Raw genomic sequence first — 23946 nt, 5'->3', positions numbered from 1 at the left:
AGCGAGGAGAGAAGAGCATATTTCTGAGATACAAGAAGTACATAAACTCAACACTTGCCTCATGAAATGCTTCATAGAATAGTATCATTATGTCCAAAAATGGAGCTTACTCAAAAAACAAACAAGAGGGCCATGAAGGCCCTGTATCGCTCACCTGACCTATTGACCTAAAGATCATCAAGATCGACATTCTGACCAAGTTTCATTAAGATATGGTCATAAATGTAGCCTCTAAAGTGTTAACTAGCTTTTCCTTTGATTTGACCAGGTGACCTAGTTTTTGCCCCCACATGACCCAGATTTAAACTTGACCTAAAGATCACCAAGATTAACATTCTGATTAAGTTTCAAGAAGATACAGTCATAAATGTGGCCTCTAGAGTGTTAACAAGCTTTTCCTTTGATTTGACCTAGTGACCTAGTTTTTTAACACACCTGACCAAGATTTAAACTTGACCTATAGATCATCAGGATTAACATTCTGACCAAGTTTCATTAAGATATGGTCATAAATGTGGCCTCTAAAGTGTTAACTAGCTATTCCTTTTATTTGACCCCCGTGACCTAGTTTTTGACCCGACATGACCCAGATTCGAACTTGACCTAAAGACCATCAAGTTTAACATTCTGACTAAGTTTCATGAAGATACAGTCATAAATGTGGCCTCTAGAGTGTTAACAAGCTTTTCCTTTGATATGACCTAGTGACCTAGTTTTTGACTCCATCTGACCCAGATTTAAACTTGACCTAAAGATCATCAAGATTAACATTCTGACCAAGTTTCATTAAGATATGGTAATAAATGTGGCCTCTACAGTGTTAATTAGCTTTTCCTTTGATTTGACCTGGTGACCTAGTTTTTGACCCGACATGACGCAGATTCAAATTTGTCCTAAAGATCATCAAGTTTAACATTCTGACTAAGTTTCATGAAGATATAGTCATAAATGTGGCCTCTAGAGTGTTAACAAGCTTTTCCTTTGATATGACCTAGTGACCTAGTTTTTGACCCCACCTAACCCAGATTTGAAATTGAGCTATAGATCATCAAGATTAACATTTGACCAAGTTTCATTAAGATATGGTCATAAATGTGGCCTCTACAGTGTAAACTAGCTTTTCATTTGATTTGGCTTGGTGACCTAGTTTTTTATCCTACATGACCCAGATTCAAACTGGACTTTAAGATCATCAATATTAACAATCTGACCAAGTTTCATGAAGATACAGTCATAAATGCGGCTTCTACAGTGTTAACAAGCTTTTCCTTTGATTTGACCTGGTGACCTAGTTTATGAACCCAGATAACCAAATATCGAATTCGTCCAAGATTTTATTAAGGGTAACATTCTGACCAAGTTTCATTAAGACTGGGCCAAAAATGTGACCTCTAGAGTGTTAACAAGCTTTTCCTTTGATTTGACCTGATGACCTAGTTTTTGACCCCAGATGACCCAATATCCAACTCGTCCAAAATTTTATTGAGGGTAACATCCTGACCAAGTTTCATTAAGATTGGGCCAAAATTGTGACCTCTAGAGTGTTAACAAGCTTTTCCGTTGATTTGACCTGATGACCTAGTTTTTGACCCCAGATGACCCAATATCGAACTCGTCCAAGATTTTATTGAGGGTAACATTCTGACCAAGTTTCATTAAGATTGGGCCAAAAATGTGACCTCTAGAGTGTTAACAAGCTTTTCCTTTGATCTGACCTGATGACCTAGTTTTTGATCCCAGATGATCCAATATCGAACTCGTCCAAGATTTTATTGAGGGTAACATTCTGACCAAGTTTCATTAAGATTGGGCCAAAAATGTGACCTCTAGAGTGTTAACAAGCTTTTCCTTTGATTTGACCTGATGACCTAGTTTTTGATCCCAGATGACCCAATATCGAACTCGTCCAAGATTTTATTGAGGGTAACATTCTGACCAAGTTTCATTAAGATTGGGTCAAAAATGTGACCTCCAGAGTGTTAACAGTCAAATTGTTGACGACGGACGGACGGACGGACGACGGACGACGACGGACGCCGGACACAGGGTGATCACTAAAGCTCACCTTTGAGCACTTCGTGCTCAGGTGAGCTAAAAAGTATTCCGACAAGAATGTCCAAAAATATCCAACAATGTCTACTTTATGTTGATGACTGATGCCAAGTGTCATTTGAATTGAATGGAAACAACAAAATTTAGTTGTAATATTATTGAGTCTAAAGGGGGCACAACTCTAGAAACAAGAGGGCCATGATGGCCCTATATCGCTCACCTGTTATCATTGCACTTGAGGACAAGAAGGTCCTCAGAAAAAATATTTAAGTCCAAAGGACAGGAACAACAAAGGAAAGAAATTTAACCAAAAAGAAAAAAAAATTCTTACAAGGTACAGATATGTCAAAATACACCTTAAAATTGGAGGTACCATCCATGTTGTACCACAGAAAAGTGGTCTCAGTTTTTCCCTAAGGCCAATAATAAAAAAGTTACTAAAAATAAGCTATTCATATTAAAGTAAAAGGGAAGTAATTAAAAATAAAATTATTGTAAGTGAACAAAAGAAGGATCTGCCAAATAAATCTGTTGACATAAATGAAATTTCAGATCAGTATCTTCATTAGCTACGGAGATATACCCATTTTAATTTGAAATAAAGGGAGGTAATTTGACATAAAATCAGTCCATAGTTATCTACCCTGATTGGCTCAGTCCAACTAATGATAATAATGAAGTTTCAAATAAGTCCTATAAGTACTTACTGATATAAATCCATTTTGACTACAATCAGGGGAGGTAATCAGATATAAAATAACTCTGGAACCTACGATTGGATCTGATTTGTCATGGAATCCAAGATTTATTGTTGTTGAAGATATTTTGGAAGTTTGTATCAAATAAAACCATAAATGAAGTCTCTATATGGCTGCAAAAGCCAAAATAGCCAATTTTGGACCTTTAAGGGGCCATAACTCTGGAACCCATGATGGAATCTGGCCAGTTGAAGAAAGGAACCAAGATCTTATGGTGATACAAGTTGTGTGCAAGTTTGGTTAAAATCAAATCATAAATGAAGCTGCTATTGTGCAGACAAGGTCAAAATAGCTAATTTTAGCCCTTTCAGGGGCCATAACTCTGGAACCCATTATGGGATCTGGCCGGTTCAACAAAGGAACTGAGATCTTATGGCAACACAAGTTTTGTGCAAGTTTGATTAAATTCAAATCATAAATGAAGCTGCTATTGTGCAGACAAGGTCAAAATAGCTAATTCTGGCCCTTTCAGGGGCCATAACTCTGGAACCCATAATGGAATCTAACCAGTTCAAGAAAGGAACCAAGATCTTATAGTGATACAAGTTGTGTGCAAGTTTGGTAAAAATCAAATCATAAATGAAGCTGCTATTGTGCAGACAAGGTCAAAATAGCTAATTCTGGCCCTTTCAGGGGCCATAACTCTGGAACCCATAAGGGATCCGGCCAGTTCAAGAAAGGAACCAAGATCTTATGGTGATACAAGTTGTGTGCCAGTTTGGTAAAAATCAAATCATAAATAAAACTGCTATTGTGCAGACAAGGTCAAAATAGCTGATTTTGGCCCTTTCAGGGGCCATAACTCTGGAACCCATCATGGGATCTGGCCAGTTCAAGAAAGGAACCGAGATCTTATGATGATACAAGTTGTGTGCAAGTTTGGTTAAAATAAAATCATAAATGAAACCACTATCGTGCAGACAAGAAATTGCTGATGCACGCACGCACGCACGCACGGACTGACGACGGACGACGGGTGATCACAAAAGCTCACCTTGTCACTATGTGACAGGTGAGCTAAAAATAAATGTACATAAAAGTCTTGATAATATGTGCATGTCCACTTCATGCTGATGTAGTATAATGAGTTTCATTTGACTCGGATGAAAACTGTTGAAAGATTGACTATACAATGTGCAGATGTAGGTGTAATGTTTCAAAGTAAAAAAAAAAATGGCCTAAACTCCAGAAAAATAACCAGACATTAAAGTTCTGAAAATACCCTATTCCCACTTAATATGATGGTATACACAAAGTTTCATTTGAATTGGATGGAAACTGTAGGATATAAGTATACAAGAAACCTGAATGATGGATGACAGCCAGACAGTTCATACACTATTATGCTCCCAAGTCTTTGATACTGGTGGCATAAAAAGTTATTCCAACAATTAAGAAAGCAAACAAAATTGAAAACAATCATATTGTTATCACAAATTTCCTTTTCTACTGCAACATTTATTGCAACATTTATTCTATACATATATTAAATACTTTTTCATTCATACGTAAAACCAGTTAATATACTAGAAAATGCCACTGTATCTTGACTGAAAACATTTTCACATACATGTACACTTAAAACTACTCATCAGCTGGGCTGAAAAACATTTATTTTCATTATACTCATAATTTAATGCAACATTAATGTAGTGGACCTGCAATAACAATAAACAATTTCCATGCCTTTTCTTAATTTTGTCTGTTATCTTGGCATTCTTCTCTTCTAAATGTTGGTCATAGGAGCAATGCTATAAAACAGGTGAATTCCGAAATGGTCTACAGAGAAAATGTTATCGAATTGAAATTAATTATGGGTCCACTATCTTTAGAGGAACCAAAAGAAGTGAAATCAAGAATTAAACCTTTCACTGGAAATTAAAAGACTGGTGATATAGAATTCTAACACGACCAGCAAATAACCTATTTACATATAGGAGAAAATCATTCAACGGTTATTTTGCAATAACCCATGCGCATGCAAATATAGTGATGTCATACTCTATGTATAGAATGATCCAGATGCGTAGCACAAAGTGTAGTTCATGTCGTAAAAAGTTGTTACCATTTTTTTCTAACACTGTTGATACTAGTACACGTATGTCGTGTTAGAATCGAAATAACAAGTTCCTACGAGTGATTTATTGTAGAATAACCCGAATTTTTCATTCTTATGCGAAACAATATATCACGAAGGCCTAGTGATATATTCTTACACATAAGAACTCAAAACACGGGTTGTTCAAGGATAAACAACGCTTGGGAACTTATTATTTCTTAAATGAATCATTAAAGTATTTCTAAAAATATCTTATGTTATTAAAAATGGCCTCCATTTTCAAAATGGCCATCTCAAATTAAATCATAACTTGTGTCAACATAGGTTTTTGTTTTATAAGCATTTAAAAAAAAAAAGTTTTATAAAAATTATAAGCAAAACAAAAACTTTCATAGGATTTACCTTTCATTTCTAAGTACTTAAAAGTGAGCACAGTAAAACTTGTAACCAGAGATCAACAGGCTCTTAAAAACCACAATAAGTGTTTCAAATTTAAAAACTTGCAATATCAAATATAATCAAACTGCCCATTATAGACCATCTGAGAAATAAAGGTCAATATAAGTAATGTCTTTACAGACAGATCTGACTGCAAGTGAGAATACTGGAAATTTTCACTTCATCTATGAACCAGTTGCTTTAAGGTAGCGGCGACATTCAGGCAATCAGCAATTTCCAATTATTTCGCAATTAAAGCATTCTCCTATGTACTTGCATAACTTCATCAAAGACCACATAATAATGAAATAATACATTAAATCACTTATAAAATAACAAACAAAATAACAAAAATAACACAAAAATACATGGACCTGCCTGCTGTCATTACAGATTCACTGCCTTAAATGAAAATAAAAGCATCTGTGATATTTGAGATATTTTCCACATATATTTTGTTCAAAACAAAATTTTCTGCTTTATGAATTTTGAAAATAACAGCATTTCATTGTTACTGTCCAAACAATCATAAATGAGTTTTCATCTATAACACCAAAAACTGTCATCCAGCAAGGGCATTTTACTGACACAAGTTAAAAACCAGGGAACAAATGAATTCAAGATGAAACTACACTAGTGCCCCCACTTCTTGTCACATGTTACTTGTTGACAGTACGTGACTAAGTAAACTTTTAAAACTTTATAATACCTTGGGTTGGGCACGTAAGTCATCAGAAAGGCGGGGTAAGGGTGGAATATGGATACTACAAAACAAAATAATCCAAAATATTGAGCGAAAACTGTTTTTCTATTTGTTGTTATGAGGGGAGGGTAGGGGGGGAGTGCGGGTAAATTCTGATTAAATCCCCAACAATCCTATAAGTTCCATGACTCTTGTCAGTTTCTTTTTGGGTATGTTCCTCACAAACCTGTAGACTCTTAATGCATGTTTTTATTAGGTCAGGGGCCATAACTCTTGTTTGGTGGATTGAAATCCCAAACAGAACATCAGGTGCACAAATTCACATCTTGATTTAACATCCTATATTTACTGACTCTAGATCAAATAATACTTTTTCAGATATGCATGTCACAAATTCAACTACAAGATGCCCGGACGGACAAGGGCAAATCTAACTGCATCCCGCAAATGGTTATAAAAGATGACATTCTGTTTTAACACATGGTCATGATATTTTCTATCTATATAAACAAAGCTACAACCACACCTGTATATTGGCTGGGTGGGGTTAAACAATAAATCCTATTTCCATAGAGTCCCCAGCTTCATTCTCCACTACCAACATTCTTAACATTTCAGAGTCCAAGGTTATAAAACTGAATTTGTAAACCAGTCTTAAAACTCCAGTTTCTGATTGGTTGTTTTTGAGAATAATTTTGAAACTGACCAATGGTTAGACTGCATTCTGAGACTGGTGCCCAAACTCAGATTTATAATCTTGAAGCCTGATTTTCTTCCCTTTTTTCTCATACATAACACATTCATCAGTTGAACTGCAGCAATCGAAACTGTTCACCATTTGTTTATTTCGAAAAATCGTTTCCCATGAAACCATGGCATCTTTGCTACTACGCTGAGAGCACAAAATGATGCATTTATCAAAAAATGAACTTTGTCATACTTTGTATAAAAACTCGCAAGGAAAAACCTGAAAAGACAAAAAAAGAAAACATAATTTCAAAGATATCTGAAACTCGAATGAATATATAGTGCAAAATCTCATTAAATGTTGTGAGAACCAAAATGAGATCTTGTTTATTGATGATGATGATTTCTTAACGCTTTACTTAGCGTCTACTGAATTGATAATGGTGAAATGAGTTAAGTCTTTCATAAATCAGATAATGTTAAATAAGGGCCTCTATGGGTTCAAGTCCTGCGGAGGCTGTTGTTTTAGCAAGCCATCTAACTGGAGAAGATCAGTACCTCTACATTTGAGTCTATATGTGTCAGATATAATACCGTGTAAGGCATCTGTCAATCATTAAAGCATGAAAGTCACAATATATGAACTGTAACCATTTGACCTAAAAGCCAATTGTACTTGAAAACAGATTTCACACATGTGACAAAACACTCATAGTTTTAATCAAAATTAATGTTGACACTAAATTTCTACTGTCTTTTTTTTTGAATATATAAAAAAATTGGTCTGACTTACAGAACTATAGGTACAATTGTGAGAAATTTTTTTGTAGGAGTGAATTGTTTCCCTTGGTCAAGCTGCTCCCATTGGGTCTGTTTTCTTGCTGTTCCTTGATCTTCCAGCATGTATGGCGTACCTCGAGTCACATGTAGAATCACAAATAATGACTGTAATACAATAAAATGGTAATTTTTATTGACAGGTGGAGAAGACGTATTGATTGCCCAAAATGAGTTGGGCATTTCAGCAATGATTTTACAGAGAGTGCCCCTGAAACTATCGTCAATTAACTACTGCTAACCACTGGTAACTTTCTCATTTGAAACAGCATCCTACCCCTTTTAAGACGGCACCCTGCCCTTTTTGTTCCAGAAATAATACTATAGATACAGGTAAGTTAGAATGTAAGTGCAACAATTTAGCCATGTATAATGACTACCCATCTGAGTGATCTCAGAAACTGGCTTTAAGGCATCCGATCCACAAAGAGGTATATTTTGACGCCTGGTGACCACGTTCCTTTGGTATCATTTGAAAGAGGTGTGTCTGCTGAACAAGAATTAGTAAATAAAACGACTATAGATAATATGCATGCAAAATGATAAACCTTACACTGTAACAACTAGATTTCTGTTGAAGTATTGTTGAAGGATATAAAGTAAAAAAATAAAAATTCTATGTTTTTTAATGTAATTTATATTTTCTTTTTCAGTAGACAATACACTTTCAATTGATGTCAAAATTATATGAGCTTACCAGACATCAGTATTTGATATATTTTAATAGCACTGTTATATACCTATATAACTTCCTCATTTGTGGATCGGATACCTTAAAATGGAATACCTCTCCGGATCTATGCCAAATTCAAACCAAAAGGTGTAAGCCCCTTACAGTTACTAAAATCAATCTCACGTGAAGTCTGATGATTTTACTGGCAGAAGTTAACGATATCCCATGGCCATCTTTTACTATTGAAGTATTTTATCTTAAATATTTACTTCAAATGTATAAAATCCTCTTTAAATCCATGTACATAAATTAAGTCTGCATATAAAGCTACATTCATAATTAAATGTCATGCAGTAACAATAACTGTTAAAAAAAGCAGCCAGTTTTTTAGTTGGGAAACACATTTATACTGTGTTTCTATACATGTATACAGTGTGTAATTTTATATGTAATGCATAGTACTGTTATTAATACACAAACTTATTAATTTCATGTTGAAGTTATTGTCCATGAATGATTTTAAACATGAAATTTGGATCTAATATACCTTTAAAGCAGATACAGAGCAATTGAGAAGCTTGGCATAGAATTTTACCAGCACTAAAGCAATATTTGACCACACTGACCTTGATCTTTGTGGTGACCCATCGTAAACCAAAACATACATGTATCTGCCTCTTACTAAGATCAATATAAATGTTAAACTTAGAAGCTTAACATTAAATTTTAACCAAAATCTGATGCCGACGACAGGGCATGCAAAATACAGGGGTCACGCTGTCGATCGCCACTTGAGCCATTTGCGACAAAAAAATTAAATGTGGCTCCGAAATTTTCTAATTGGCGAAAATGGCCCGAAGCTATGTCTGTCTGCAAAACTACGAATATTGCAAGTTTTACGAACCAAAAGGTGTGAAAAACCGATAATCTGTGTAACAACATCCGTTATTGAAAGGGTCTCAGGGAGCCAATTTGCAATTTTTGTATTTGATCAGGCAGTTAATCGGCAATAATTAGATTACTGAATAACAAACTGGATAATTATAATCTTCATTTTGTGCACCTGATACGATTTTATGAGCAGTCGGCCGTTAGACAAATTTTCTCTGATTGCCGAGGATTAGTTTGAGTAAAAACAAATAAAAATGCTTTAGACAAGCAGAAATTGTAAGTATTGAATAGCTATGATGATAGAAAAGCAATAAAACATAGGTATTTTATCAAATATTTAATTCGAACTTAAGTTTTCCAAATTTGTCACCCGTTTTCGCGACCATGATTTTCGGATATTTCTGTCATTTCTGACGATATTTTTTAGTGCAATCTTAATAAAAAGCCAATAAAAAGTTTACATTTAAGAAAAATATGACAAATGTTGCAAAAGGAGCTCTTGAGAAGTAAGTTTTTGAAGTAATTTTCGGGAACCCCACCCACTTATAGGCACTGTGCAAAATAAGACACTGCTGTTTTTTTAAACATTTTTTTTCTTTTTTGACATCTTTATTTTAAATGTGATTTTCAGAATATTTTTATTAAAGGGCAGCTGTTTATAAAAATGATAATTTTAGAAATTAACACAAATTGATTTTCTAAATAGCTTTTTAAAGGGTTACTAAGAAATATGTAATATTAAACTACATTAACTTCTTGAGTAGTATGAGTACTTTGGTACATAAAATGTAGTCCTACAAGAACGTCAATGCTATGCACTTCGCCGTTATTGCCCTTATAATTTTATCTTCGGAAAAAGCAGTGGCTCAGAGAAAAAAATTCCCAGTGTGACCCCTGAAAATAGCCTTCCTTATTCTTCAAGTAACGCTTAATATGATTAGAATTCTATGTAATAATATATATACTAATATTACTATTGTTATTTTGTTCAAATACAAGAGTGGCAAACTGTCACAATATAAGCCCGTTGCAACAAATGTCTTTTGACTTTAAAAAACACTACTTTTAAAATGAGCAGATTAGTAGTCAGTTAATTCAATTACCTAGACTACCCAGCTGGTTATCAATCTTGGCCAAGATAATATGCATAATAACACCAGATAAGAACTGCTGAAGACGCCATTGAAGTGGACAATGTCAATTTTTGAAATTTTATGTAATTCACAGGCTGTAACTAAAGAGTGGCTAGAAGCACCTGGCTAGTTATGAAACTTGTCCAAGAAATTTTAGTACTGGTGATTCAAGGTCTGTAACTCTGGACAATACTGCTGAATATAGAACTTGGTCTTAAAGATTATGCCCACTGAGACCCAGTTTGGTGAACAGTGCATAAGACTTGCTCAAGGTAGAGTGGGGATACTACACTGTATCCATTTTTGCAATTTTGAGTAATTCTAGGACTATAATGCCAGGCAAACTTAAGTGGATCCAGCTGATTATCAAGCTTTTTCCAGATTTATGCCCACTATTATTGTGACCAAGTTTGTTAAACAATTAATAAGAACTGCTCAAGGCAGACAGTGATGTCAATTTATTTTTTTAAATTTAGAGTAATTCAAGGGCTGTAACTTCAGAGACTTTGAGGATCCAGCAGGCTATGTCACTTGGCCTTCAGAGACTTTGAGGATCCAGCAGGCTATGTCACTTGGCTTTCAGAGACATTGAGGATCCAGCACGGACCAGCAGGCTATGTCACTTGGCCAAGGCATCATGCAAATAAACATCATGACCAAGTTTGGTGAATACTGGATAAAAACTATGCAAGACAGAGAGCTGACACTGCCAATTGTCAGAATTTCAGTAATCCAAGGGTCATAGCTCCACAGCCTATAGGACAATCCAGCTGGTTATCAAACTTGGCTGATATATTATGCTTATTAACATTGTGACCAAGTTTGAAGAACATTCGGTAAGAACTGCTCAAGTTACATTGTGGACAACTTTTTCCAATTTATTGTCACAGTTCAATAATTTCCATTGAAATTTTGTTCAAAAGAGTCTTTTTCAAATAGGCCCATTACTACCACAGATTTAGGTGAAAGAATGTCTGAGTCCTGTATAGTTTTTGATGGCAACTTATATTAAATAAAAGAATAAATTAAACATTTACTTACTATGTCATGTAATACATTTGTCAGTGTCCATGCAACTGCTGTACTGAAGAATGGCATGCTTAATATGAAAAGATGGGCTAAAAAGATCACAAGTATGTACGTCAGCCATATTCCCCGTTGGTTAAAGTAGTAAGACGTGGGATTCTCAGATCCCGACGCAGTGCCAACTTGCATCTTATGTTCCTCTTCAAACTATCAATTTACCCCTATGAAATAAGAAACAAAATGAAATTATTGAAACTTTCATTAACAATAACACAATTTAAACAAGAGCTGTCCGTTAGACAACCCGACTTTTCTCAGTGCTTGACTTGGAATAAGAGCTTTAATTTAATGTCAGTAAAAACTTTACAAAACTTTAACCAAACAAGAGGGTCATGAATCTCATGATGACCCTATATCGCTCACCTGTTAAACTTGGCCTTGGAATCATCGAGATAAACATTCTGACCAAGTTTTATATAGATAGGGTCATAAATGTGGCCCGTGAGTGTTAACAAGCTTTTCCTTTGATTTGAGTGTGTGAGCTAGTTGTTGACCCCATATGACCCAGTTTTGAACCTGGCATAGGAATCATCAAGATAAACATTCCTGACTAAGTTTCATGACGATAGGATCATAAATGCAGCAATCTTTTCCTTTGATTTGACCTATAATGTTAGAATTGGAACAAACAAGAGCACCGCCTTGCGGGTGCTGACGCTCATCTGATTTTTTTTGTGTAATGGAAATATTGTCCTACCCATGATTTTCTAAGTCTAAAAAGGGCCATCATTCTTGCAAAAAGCAGGATAGAGTTATGTTTCTTGATGTACAGTGTCCACTTATGATGGTGAAAAACTGTTGCAAGTTTTAAAGCAATAGCTTTGATAGTTTATGAGAAAAGTTGACTTAAACATAATACTCAACCAAGAAAATGATTTTCTAAGTCCAAAAGGGGCAATAATTATTGCAAAAATCAGGATGGAGTTACGCTGCTTGCTGTACAGGGTCAGCTTATGATGGTGAACAAGTGTTGCAAGTTTCAAAGCAATAGCTTTGATAGTTTAAGAGAAAAAGTTGACCTAAACATAAAACTTAACCAAGAAATCTGATATTTTCTAAGTCCAAAAGGGGCCATAAATCTTGCAAAAAGCAGGATGGAGTTATGTTTCTTGCTGTACAGGGTCAACTTATGATGGTGAACAAGTGTTGCAAGTTTTAAAGCAATAGCTTTGATAGCTTAGGATAAAAGCTGACCTAAACATAAAACTTAACCAAGAAAACTGATTTTCTAAGTCCAAAAGGGGCAATAAATCTTGCAAAAAGCAAGATGGAGTTATGTTTCTTGCTGTACAGGGTCAGCTTATGATGGTGAACAAGTATTCCAAGTTTCAAAGCAATAGCTTTGACAGTTTGGGAGAAAAGTTGACCTAAACATAAAACTTAACCAAGAAATCTGATATTTTCTAAGTACAAAAGGGGCCATAAATCTTGCAAAAAGCAAGATGGAGTTATGTTTCTTGCTATACAGGGTCAGCTTATGATGGTGAACAAGTATTCCAAGTTTCAAAGCAATAGCTTTGATAGTTTAGGAGAAAAGCTGACCTAAACATAAAACTTAACCAGGCAACGCCGATGCAGACGCCGACGCCGACGCCGACGCCGACGCCGACAACCGCTCAAGTGATGACAATAACTCATCATTTTTTTTCAAAAAATCAGATGAGCTAAAAATATTTACATTAGTTCATTTCCAAACATTTACCCCAAAAGAGACACAATTTCTTTAATTAGGCCAAAGAAGTATAAAATACATATTTTTATAGCTCTTTGATTAGGCTATAGGCCTAATGAGATTCTATTACTATTAGGTAAAAAAACATTCACAGGCCAAGCTTTTAAATTTTAAGCATTTATTATTAGTGAGTCGTTTAGAACTATGATAATAATTTATGTATTGTTGATACAGTTATGTTCCAATATGAATAAAAGAAATTATTCAAATACGTTTTTCTCTTCATTTTGATGCAGATGTATCTATACCGTACTTTCTTTTGTTTAGAATGTTTGTCAAGTGTTCACATGTCTACGACGTAACAAGCTTATACGTCATGTATTGCATTCAGAAATTATGGATTATCATTAATACAGTTAATTCAATTGTAATAGCTCTAATAGAATATAAACAGTACTAAACTTCCTAAAAACGGATCCATAACTTGAGATATTAGTAGCAAAAAAAATTATAAAATACATATATTTTATAGCTCTTTGTAGGCTTAATTAGGATGACTTATTTTATGATCTGTTATTTTATAGTTGTCATCCCTCAGCGACAGTCAAAAGTTATCATGCTGTTCCAAACGTCCTATCATTTGGACTATGTTGCAGCCATAGCAATAACACCACTTCTTTAGCTTTTTATGGGGCACTGGTGATTTTTCAAGGGAGCTCTGTCTTTTAGGTAGCACCTAATTTCATATTATATATATGTACAAATGATATTATATAAATATCATATGGCAGCGTGTGTGACATTGATATTGTCAGCCCTAGGGCAGAATGTCACCCAAGGCGAAAGCCGAGTGGTGAAATTCTGTTTCGAGGGTTAACAATGTCAATGTCACACATATTTATTTTATTATACCGAACAACCCGGCTGTAGAATGTCCATGGCCAGATATTTTTATCCATGGTTAAAACATGGATATCCATGGCCAGAGCATGGATATCCAGGTGAATTAGGAGTTTTTCCATGGAAAAGTTGAATCCATGGACAGTTGTCCAGGGATGAAGGCAGGGATATCATGGACATTGTCCATGGAAAGTGAATAGCAGCATGGACATGGTCCATGGTCAGCTTTTCTGTTCACACTTAGAAATTCTCTGATGAATAAGGCAGAAAAAGTTCTAAGTCGAAAAAATGGGATTTTTTTTTTAAAATTATTAATTCATTTCTGTCCTTAGTTTTATGGTCATATAGGTATTCAAATTAATTGAAATGAAACAAGGAATGTAACTAAATAAAATGTTTTCATTTTGCATATTAAAAAAAAATGTAAATTAGAATTATATCATTTTATTAATTCATCTTGACAGTTGATGTAACAAGATATCATACATCATTGAAAATATATCCCACTATATCATACATCATTGAAAATATATCCCACTATATAAGCTATTTATTTCTTTCAGTTTGTTATTGAACATCTCAAACAATGGCACCAAAAAAAATACAGTAGTTCATAAGGATTAAATGTCATATAGTCAAAGAAATTGTTATGAAATTATGCTCATATATGTAAACTCATCATATTATAAACTAAATTAGTCTATGCCTTTGATAATCCAGGCAGTGATTAATTATCTAGCTTTTACAGCCAGTTAATACACTGCTGTTCAATGTGTACTGTTGTATAAATGAACACACAGAGATAGCTGATAACATCTGGAGATTCTGACCTCTGAAGCCGTTTTACACATGTAGCCCCAAGAAATAATCCCAATACTTTTTTATTTTTTTCTGTGATCTTTGCAAATTCTGTGAGCAAATAAATGGAAAAAATTTCATGAACTGTATATATACTTTAAGAACATTCCAGATATTCCCTTCAGTAACTATACTGTACCAAGGAATATTGCTCATGAATACAAAAATTTGAATGTAAACAGGAAGTGCTTTGTTCTAGATGTTGGAGGCAAAATGGAATGAAGCTAAATAATTTTGTACCTTGAAATTCTAAAATGCTTTTAGAGAGATATCAGGTAAGAACATTAAACTTTCTGAACTAAAATATAATTAAAATCTATAGAACTAAAATAAATAGACTGAAGCAGGAACTTTATTCATCTCAGCGGCTTAAACTTTCACCTGGTTACTGCTAAATACAGGTATTTTTTAAGGTGTATGTGAATGATGCATAATTATGCTTCTGTAGCAACAGTTTATTTAATGCATATAGTTCTTGCAGTTTTCTATTATTCATTTCTTGTAATTAGTTCTACAATCACTTTGGCTTACAAGAAGTCTAAACATTATCTTATAATTTTACTTTGCAGATGCAAGAGTGTACATATTTAGTTATTAGAAGCATTGTCTTCAACATGTATGAATGAAATGATGTAATCAGAGATATTTGATGGCTTTAGTGACTATGCTACAGGATGAAATGAGATCACAGACAGAGACCCCATCAAACACTAAACTGTAAGTAAATATTTGCAAACACTTACACTAGTATATTTATTTCTATAAAAGGTTGATGATGTATTAATTTATCTTGTTGGGGATAAGGTTTCACTGACAGGCTGATAATTCCATCAACATTTTATGACATTAATTTTTTGTCAGTACGAAATTCTAAAATTTCTTTTTAAGCTTGTCTGTCATCATTATTAATAAGCATTTACTGAGATGAGGGATAGTACCCACAGATTGTGCTCTTATTTTCATTTCAGTGTCCAATTATAAAGTAACTGGTTTTGATACATTTAAATGGTAACTGCAAATTAATTCTGGATTTAGAGTTTTCATTTCACATAGGTAATATTGTATTGTCTAAACATTTTAATTGCAATTATTAATATAAATTGTTTATATCAATTTCAGAAATGGCTGGAATGAGGTTCCTGACCCTGGTGATGGTTTTAGCAAAGCTATAAGAGACATTCTAGTGCCACCTATATTGAGCCATCATAACTCCAAAAATGATTTTGTTGTATTCATAACTTTCTATTAAATCATTTTTATATTTAATATATCTTTTAGTTTAATTTTTTAGTTGAAGCTAAGTGAATATTTATCATTCTTAACCAGACATCCACTTGTCTGATATGTAGATTTGAACAAATGCCATGTTACGGTAGGAAGTTCAAGGCACAGTTGCCAGGTTAGGCTAAGAAGTGCTGCATGATGACAGGTCCTTGGATGGCATGGACCCAGTCCACGGATGGCATGGACACCATCCATGGATGGCTAGACACTGGACAATGTCCATGGATGGCATGGCCACTGTCCATGGATATGCCCTGGACACTGGCCATGGATGCCATGGACATTGTCCATGGCCACTGTCCCTGGACAGGCATGGATTTTTATCCAGGGATACACAGTTTTTGTCCATTGATATGTGTTCCAATACTCCATGGACAACAGACCATGCTGAAATCCATGGAATCCATGGACATACTACAGCCGGGAAAATTTAGTACATAAAAATGTTTAAAAATGTTTTTAATTCATTTAATTTAATAGTTTCATATTTAGCGAGGTAATTACCTGTGTACACATTGAACAGTGATGTCACTACTATATGTGTACATGGGAGGGAATCATTTGACTAAAAATATTAAAGCAGTTAACAGCCCTTATATGACATTCAAAATATCAGCGTGGTCACATGACCTGACAATCACTTTCGCTTAGTCACATGTCAAAAAGGTTGAAAATGTTTTTGATAGTCAAAATATCTCTTTCACGGGTAAAAGGATTTTATCATTGTAGACAAAAGAGAGGTATAATAAATTGATTTATATATGATCTGTTGATTACTGTGTGTACTCTACCTGTCCTGCACAAGTCTGTTTAAAAGTAACTATTCTGTAAACAAAGAATAGAAAAATGTTCGAAGTAATATTGAAAAAGAAAATGTTACTAATTTAACAGTGAAATAACAGCAACACAATCTTTTGTTTTCTTTCGTTTATTCATTTATTCCCTTAGTACTGCGAAAATAACAACAAACAGGCTACTGCGAAACAACCTGCATGCCTTGAGAAGTGAGTTCCCTACTAGCCTGTTATGCTGTAGTTTCGATCCCCTTAACACTTCATTCCGCGCATGCGCATTAACACAGACATGTGCCAGGGTCAAAATTAGGTCAAAGTATATTTTGGGCATTCCTCCAAAGATATAAATAGCTTAAAACACAAAGAAATATAAAACATGTAAATTATGCATACATAAAACCAATCATGTCATCGGTCTGGATCACTAAAAAGCTTTCTTGTTAATTCGCACCCTCTGAATGCATTAATGTGTAGAAAGTCTTGTTCAATGTGAAAAATTAGTATTTACAGCACAGTTCACTTCGTTCATTCCACCCTGAAGCCACTTGTATGTAGAATTGTAAAATAATGATGTACAAACTGGATAGTGTAACTTTTTAAAAACACATGTCAACTGGGATTATTAGTTTCTGGACGAAGAAATCAGTTTTAGGCACTGCACCCTTCAGTGATTTTTTTACTTTTTTTTGGCAACAGCCCATGCCTTTTAAATTGGGAATTTTTAGCGCGATTAACATCAAAATTGGGAAAAATTAACAAAACTTTATAAAAAAAATCATTTTGGAAAGTTTATAATGAAATGATGGAAAAGGTTACATCCAGCTGAGAGCACTGAGGTTGAACAGACAGGACAGACAGGTTATTTTCTGATGTCAGGGGATCGGATAGCTCAGATAGCTTAGGGTCACCATGAGCTTGAATCTGTTAATTTCTGAGGGTCATTTTGTAGGGAGTCGGATTTCTTGGACAGATCACTTTGCTTTTCTGACGTTTGAATTTGATTTCTCTTTAACTTTATCAAAAGATGTTCTAATGTCCAGAGTACCGATGGCGTGTTTAAGTTTTATTTTCTTATTATAATATTTGAAATTATGCGACATTTTTCGATAATTTTCTAACAATTTTTTTCTGACTCATTTTGACGCATGAAAAAGCATTTAGTGACTGTGATGAAAGTCATACTAAATGCCGTACTATGCCGTAACCCGCAGGGCTTAAGCTAGGCTAAGATTTTAGGGAGAAGTCACTTCTCCCTCAGGTAAGATTAGGGAGAAGTGGAGAGATTTTAGAGAGAAGTTGCGAGATTTTAGGGAAAACGTGGAAAGATTTTAGCACCATGACATGCAAACTGAAGAAGGAACTAAATATGCTTAATATAACGTTACTATTTTTATTATTCCCAGTCTTTGTTTACAAAGTCTATTAATTTATAGTAAATAACAAATTCACTGAAAATGTCAGCGGTTCTGTTTTCTTATCATTTTTAACCTTGTGAATCCATGGAATCTTATGTGATTATATAAACTGCAAATTCAAGTTTTTTTTCACTCTTGCAATGATTGTCCAAACCAAGAAAACCCTTTAAATATGAATACAATTAAAAAAAGTTAATTCCATATCAGCAAAAAAAAAATAAATCAAGCTCCCAGGGCTAATGCACTCAAAGTCAGTCACTTCAAATAACAAGTATGTGAATTAAATACATGTCAATAGCAGTGACATCACTATGACATCACACGGAATACACATCTTCTTTGATCTGCTGGTGTCTCTTTGATACGCTGGTGTCGGCACACATTAAAAGAAACAGTTGTCAAACAGGTTTAACCCAGTTTCTGATGGCAGGTGTCAAAAATTAGCTTGTATCATAGCTAGGTGTTTTTTCTTAACAAATTTGGTGCAGGTAATTCGTATACAGTGAATACAGGGTGCGGTAACTAAAAGTGTGCAGGTATTTGATACCCGCACGCTAATTACCGCACTGTTGGGTAGGAAAGTATGCCAGCGTGTCTGGAACTGTAGACAGCGAAGTGTATTTTATTGATTTTCTGCTCTAGCATTGGTTTATTTTACCTGGGCTTTACACATTTGTAAAGCAAGGATATTAATTACCCACTGAACTGGTGTATATGGCAATGTGAAACGCCTACAACTACCATATATGGATGGCTATGATACAAAACAGAAAGAACATTAAAACTCTCGGATAAACAATTTATACTTGGGGGCTATGCCCCCTCGTACAAATCGTTTACCCTCGAGTTTCAATGCTCTTTCTGTTACGTAAATTTTAGTCACAGAAAGTGCCAGTGATAATATTATGTTTCTAAAGTTTGGGTTTTGAAAAATACGAGTAAAATTAAGTGGATCTAAGGAAATTACTCGAGCCAAACACGGTAAGATACTTTCTAAAGGTCAAAAAAGAATGTGTAAGCTTATGTAATATAAATCCCTACTGCTTTGTTTATCAACAGTCAGTTTACAAAACAGTGTCACTTTCGCACTTCTCCGTAATCTGAAGTAGGCGGAGCTTAAATTATGCCATCGTGTATTCCAGTCAAGTGTCAACAGTCCGATAGCGGATAACTGGAGGAGTGTGTATAAAAAAATCGGGTGACTTGAATTTCGCTTTGATGTTAGATTAGAGCGAAGTGGGGAGCTACAAAGCGACTATTTCGCTCAAGTCGCTCCCTAGCTTAAGCCTTGACCCGTTTTATGTAAACAACGCGCTTCGAATTGGCAACAAAATTCTGCGAATAAACCATAATTAGAGTCGGAATTTTTATGATTATTTGCATTGTTCTTGTTCAACTTTCACAAGAAATCAGTCTAATTGGGAAAAATCATCTCGTTTTTGGGAATTTTTAAGCATTTTTGGGAATTTTTACCATTTTTGTCAATTGGGAAGACGCCGAATTTCGGAGTCAAATCGGCGCAAAAAAATCACTGCCCTTATTTCGTTTGACCCTCTATAAAACACCAATTAGTTGATTGAAAAATCAAAAATACTGGCATTATGCAAAGAAGTATACAAGAGATCACAGAGTGATCTTAGCGCCCACCAATGTGCCATTTTTGAGTGTTCCAAATTTCAAGACTTATTGACTAGCTCAAGGTCAAATTTCATTTCCGTACACAACACTGTGCATATGGTCCAAATTCGAAAGCTGTAGCTTGAGAAATGTGAAAGTAGGTCACTAGGTCAATGTCAAGGTCAGTTTGTTTCAGTACACAATCCTATGCATGTGGTCTACATTTGAAGCCTGTAGCTACAGAAATGTGAAAGTAGGTCACTAGGTCAATCTTAAGGTCAAAGTTCATTTCGGTACACAAAACTATGCAAGTGGTCCAAATTTGAAGGCTGTAGCTTGAAAAATGTAAAAGTAGATCACTAGGTCAAAATCAAGGTCAAATTCTATTTCCGAATACAAAACTATGCATGTGGTCCAAATTTGAAGCCTGTACCTTCAAAAATGTGAAAGTAGGTCACTAGGTCAATGAAAAGGTCAAAGTTCATTTAGGTAAACAAAATTATGCATGTGGTCAAAATTTGAAGGGTATAGCTTGTGAAATGTAAAAGTAGGTCACTAGGTCAAAACCAAGGTAAAATTTTATTTCGGAATACAAAACTATGCATGTGGTCCAAATTTGAAGCCTGTACCTTAAAATCGTGAAAGTAGGTCACTAGGTCAATGTAAAGGTCAAAGTTCATTTCGGTACACAAAACTATGCAAGTGGTCCAAATTTGAAGGCTGTAGCTTGAGAAATGTAAAAGTAGGTCACTAGGTCAAAATCAAGATCAAATTTTATTTCGAAATACAAAACTATGCATGTGGTCCAAATTTGAAGCCTGTACCTTCAAAAATGTGACAGTAGGTCACTAGGTCAACGTGAAGGTCAAAGTTTTTTTCGGTACACAAACCTATGCATGTGGTCCAAATTTGAAGGCTGTAGCTTGAGAAATGTGAAAGTAGGTCACTAGGTCAAAATCAATGTCAAATTTCATTTTGAAACACGGAACTATGCATATTGTCCTAATTTGACGCCTGTACCTTCAAAAATGTGAAAGTAGGTCACTAGGTCAAAATCAAGGTCAAAGTTTTTTCCAGAGCACAGAACTACGCATGTGGTCCAAATTTGAAGGCTGTAGCTACAGAAATGTGAAAGTAGGTCACTAGGTCAAAATCAAGGTCAACTCATGTCCAGGTTCATCTTGCCACTCAAAAATATACATGTGGTCCAAATTTGAAGGCTGTAGCTACAGAAATGTGGAAGTAGGTCACTAGGTCAAAATCAAGGTCAACTCGTGTCAAGGTTCATCTCGCCACTCAAAAATATACATGTGGTCCAAATCTGAATGTTGTAGTTATTGACAAGAACATTTTAAATGCTTTTCCCTATATAAGTCTATATGAACCATATGACCCCCGGGGCGGGGCCATTTTTGACCCTAGGGGGATATTTTGAACAAACTTGGTAGAGAACCACTAGATGATGCTACATTACAAGTATCAAAGCCTTAGGCTTTGTGGTTTGGACAAGAAGATTTTCAAAGTTTTTCCTTATATAAGTCTATGTAAACCATATGACCCCCAGGGCGGGGGGGCCATATTTGACCCTAGGGGTATAATTTGAAAAGTCTTAGTAGAAGACTACTAGATGATGTCACATACAAAATATCAAAGCCCTAGGCCCTGTGGTTTTGGACAAGAGGTCATTCAAAGTTTTTCCCTATATAAGTCTATATAAACCATGTGACCCCCGGGGCCGGGCCATATTTGACCCCAGAGAAATAATTTGAATCATCTTGGTAGAAAACCACTAGATGATGCTTCAAACCATATATCAAAGCCCTAGGCTCTGTGGTTTTGGACAAGAAGGTTTTCAAAGTTTTTCCCTATATAAATCTATGTAAAATATAGAAATAAACAAAGGGCCATAACTCACTCATAAATTGTTGAACCAGTCTGATTTTCAGGGGGACACAACTAGGGTACCAACTCATCATTCTGACAAAGTTTGGTCAAAATCCCCCCAGTAGTTTCTGAGGAGATGCGATAACGAGAAATTGTTAACGGACAGACAGACGGACGGAATGACGGACGGACGGACCACGGACGCAGAGTGATTTTAATAGCACACCATCTGATGATGGTGGGCTAAAAACCCACAGAATGGCAACTGGCTGTAATCTCGCGTGATCTCGTGTCAGAGCGTGAATCAGCGTTATCTCAGTAAAAACAAACATCGGCGAGCATAGAGTTACAATTTGTACTTTTAAAACCACATTTAAAATACATGTCAACTTCTAAAACAACATTAGTTTAATTTAATGTGAAATAGTCTTAAGACACAAAGTACATGTTTCTTGCCATCAAAAGAAGCGTGGTCATACGGTGATAATTATTTACTGTTGAATAATTGCTTTCGCATACAAAATGGCGCATGGAGAAAGTGCCATTTCTGGTAAACGAGATATTATTCAGTTATCATGGGATGTTAGCGAGATTTGCTCTATATGCCTTTCTAGTTGCTTATCTATTTATTTTTATAGCTCTTTGTATTATGCAATAAAATGTATTATTAAATAAGATTTAAAGCAAAATCAAGAAATTTAGTGTCAAAAGAGCAGGTGCACGGACAATTGCATGACCAAACCACCCGTGAAATTGTCCCTCATTTTGCATTAAAAATGGCGGACCTGTAAGTATGAATTTAACGGTAAAATACGGGGTTTTTGGAAGGAAAGCAACTACCGGCTGAAAAATCAATACACACCTGCAAGAGTCCGGTTGCGTGGAAGAAAGTTTAGCGAACATTAAATGGAAACTACAACGATTTAATGGCAAATAATCGGGAATTTAGGTGAAATTAGGGTCGAATATATACTGTGGCAACCATTTGTTTGATGATTTATCTGCTTTTTGCGCATGTTGAGTGATAAATTCATGTTTTACGCTTTGGTGAATCTTCGACGTATCAAATGTAACCAGTACTTGGCTGATGTCAGATGCGTCTCGTGCGTTATTTCGGGAAATGCTAAGGGATCGAAACCATTGAAAACTGACAAGTAGGCATAATGCATAGAAACAAACTAAGTAACTATTAGGTCATTAGTAAACTATAAATATACAATATATAAATCATATACTTAGAGACACACTTTTCCTGGTTAAATAAAAACTGGCTCTGTTTTTTTTCTGTTTATATGCACATTTATCGAAAATGTTTGACGTTTGGCATTGACAGGAAGTGATATCATTGACACTTCCGGTAGTGTGCATATTCGCCGTATCATTCCGTACTAATCCGTACAAGAAAAAAGTTGCCTCTGTCCAAACGGTCTACACACTGGAAACTGTTTCTATAATAATATGAAATTAGGCTCTGCCTATCTAACGGGAAAACCTGTTCATACGGACTCTTTCTTCTTTCTGCATAATTTTTCATTTTGATATTTTCAGTTTTGACATTACTTAGCTGAAAACTGTTAGTGGACGCGACCATCAGAAAATAAAAACAGCGTCAGTTAAGTTATGGTAGCCAGAACTAGACAGTACTAAGCCTGACAGTTTTGCTCTTGTTATGAAAATTACGAACGAAGGCAAATGTTTTAAAATGTTTGGTTTAAATGAACGAGAGCTAATATTTTTTCAAATGTGTCAAAAGACTGATCAAAGAGCTATAAAAAATAAATAAAAAGAAAAGGCTTTAGGAGTAATCTTCGATGACGAACTCAGTTTTAACATCTACATCTACATCTACATGATACTTCCAACAATCATTAACGATTATGACTGGAAGGCGCTTGTCTGGGCAGTGTTAAAAATGAGAAAACTCATTAGGTGCAAAGAATAAAAATTACTACAGGTGCTAAGTTAAAAAACATAGTGAAGGAAGTTACTGCAGATGTACAGTGGCCAGCCGCTCAGCAAATATGTTGAGGCTGGGGCTGGACTGTACATATTGGGGAAGGCCATTCCATAGTCTGATTGTACGGGGGAAGAAGGAATTCATGTGGTATTGAGTACGGGACTGTGGAATTAGGTAGTTCAGGTTTCTGGTCGGAGTTAGATGGTTATGGTCGACGCATACATGATTTGTTCGGATTTTGTAAAAAT

At 35.1% G+C, this 23946-nt stretch overlaps 2 protein-coding genes and 1 long non-coding RNA gene across 4 annotated transcripts in view; 1 reads left to right on the top strand and 2 right to left on the bottom strand.

Moving 5' to 3' along the window:
- Positions 1-23946, bottom strand: part of LOC123533021 (uncharacterized) — a 203610-nt gene that overhangs the window by 166646 nt on the left and 13018 nt on the right. The gene's annotated exons all lie outside the window — the stretch shown is intronic.
- LOC123531697 (ORM1-like protein 2) lies at positions 6119-23114 on the bottom strand. 2 transcript variants are annotated; one of them, XM_045312885.2, is made up of 4 exons: positions 22977-23114; positions 11273-11478; positions 7491-7642; positions 6119-6977 (listed from the first exon to the last, which is right to left on the bottom strand). In XM_045312885.2, exons 2-4 carry the CDS (start codon positions 11444-11446, stop codon positions 6842-6844), a joined length of 462 nt encoding a protein of 153 aa, XP_045168820.1. In that variant the 5' UTR covers positions 11447-11478; positions 22977-23114; the 3' UTR covers positions 6119-6841. The 2 variants fall into 2 exon arrangements, with proteins under 2 accessions (XP_045168820.1, XP_045168821.1); XM_045312886.2 differs by having other exon boundaries at positions 22989-23098.
- LOC128546510 (uncharacterized) lies at positions 13911-16013 on the top strand. Its single transcript, XR_008365993.1, has 3 exons — positions 13911-15022; positions 15317-15464; positions 15867-16013. It is a non-coding gene; the product is annotated as an uncharacterized LOC128546510 (long non-coding RNA).

This window comes from Mercenaria mercenaria, chromosome 11 (assembly GCF_021730395.1).
Source record: "Mercenaria mercenaria strain notata chromosome 11, MADL_Memer_1, whole genome shotgun sequence".
NCBI classification, from domain to species: Eukaryota; Metazoa; Mollusca; class Bivalvia; order Venerida; family Veneridae; genus Mercenaria; species Mercenaria mercenaria.
Note: the sequence above shows the minus strand (reverse complement) of the source record. Positions and strands in the feature narration are given on the sequence as shown.

What these genes read in the sequence shown, in the direction of transcription:
- LOC123531697 (XM_045312885.2), bottom strand. Translation starts at nt 11,446, where the DNA reads ATGCAAGTTGGCACTGCGTCGGGATCTGAGAATCCCACGTCTTACTAC. An exon ending in CAAATGTATTACATGACATA is followed by an intron (nt 7,643 to 11,272) that starts GTAAGTAAATGT and finishes ATTGTATTACAG; the next exon opens with TCATTATTTGTGATTCTACA. An exon ending in ACAATTGTACCTATAGTTCT is followed by an intron (nt 6,978 to 7,490) that starts GTAAGTCAGACC and finishes TTGTCTTTTCAG; the next exon opens with GTTTTTCCTTGCGAGTTTTT.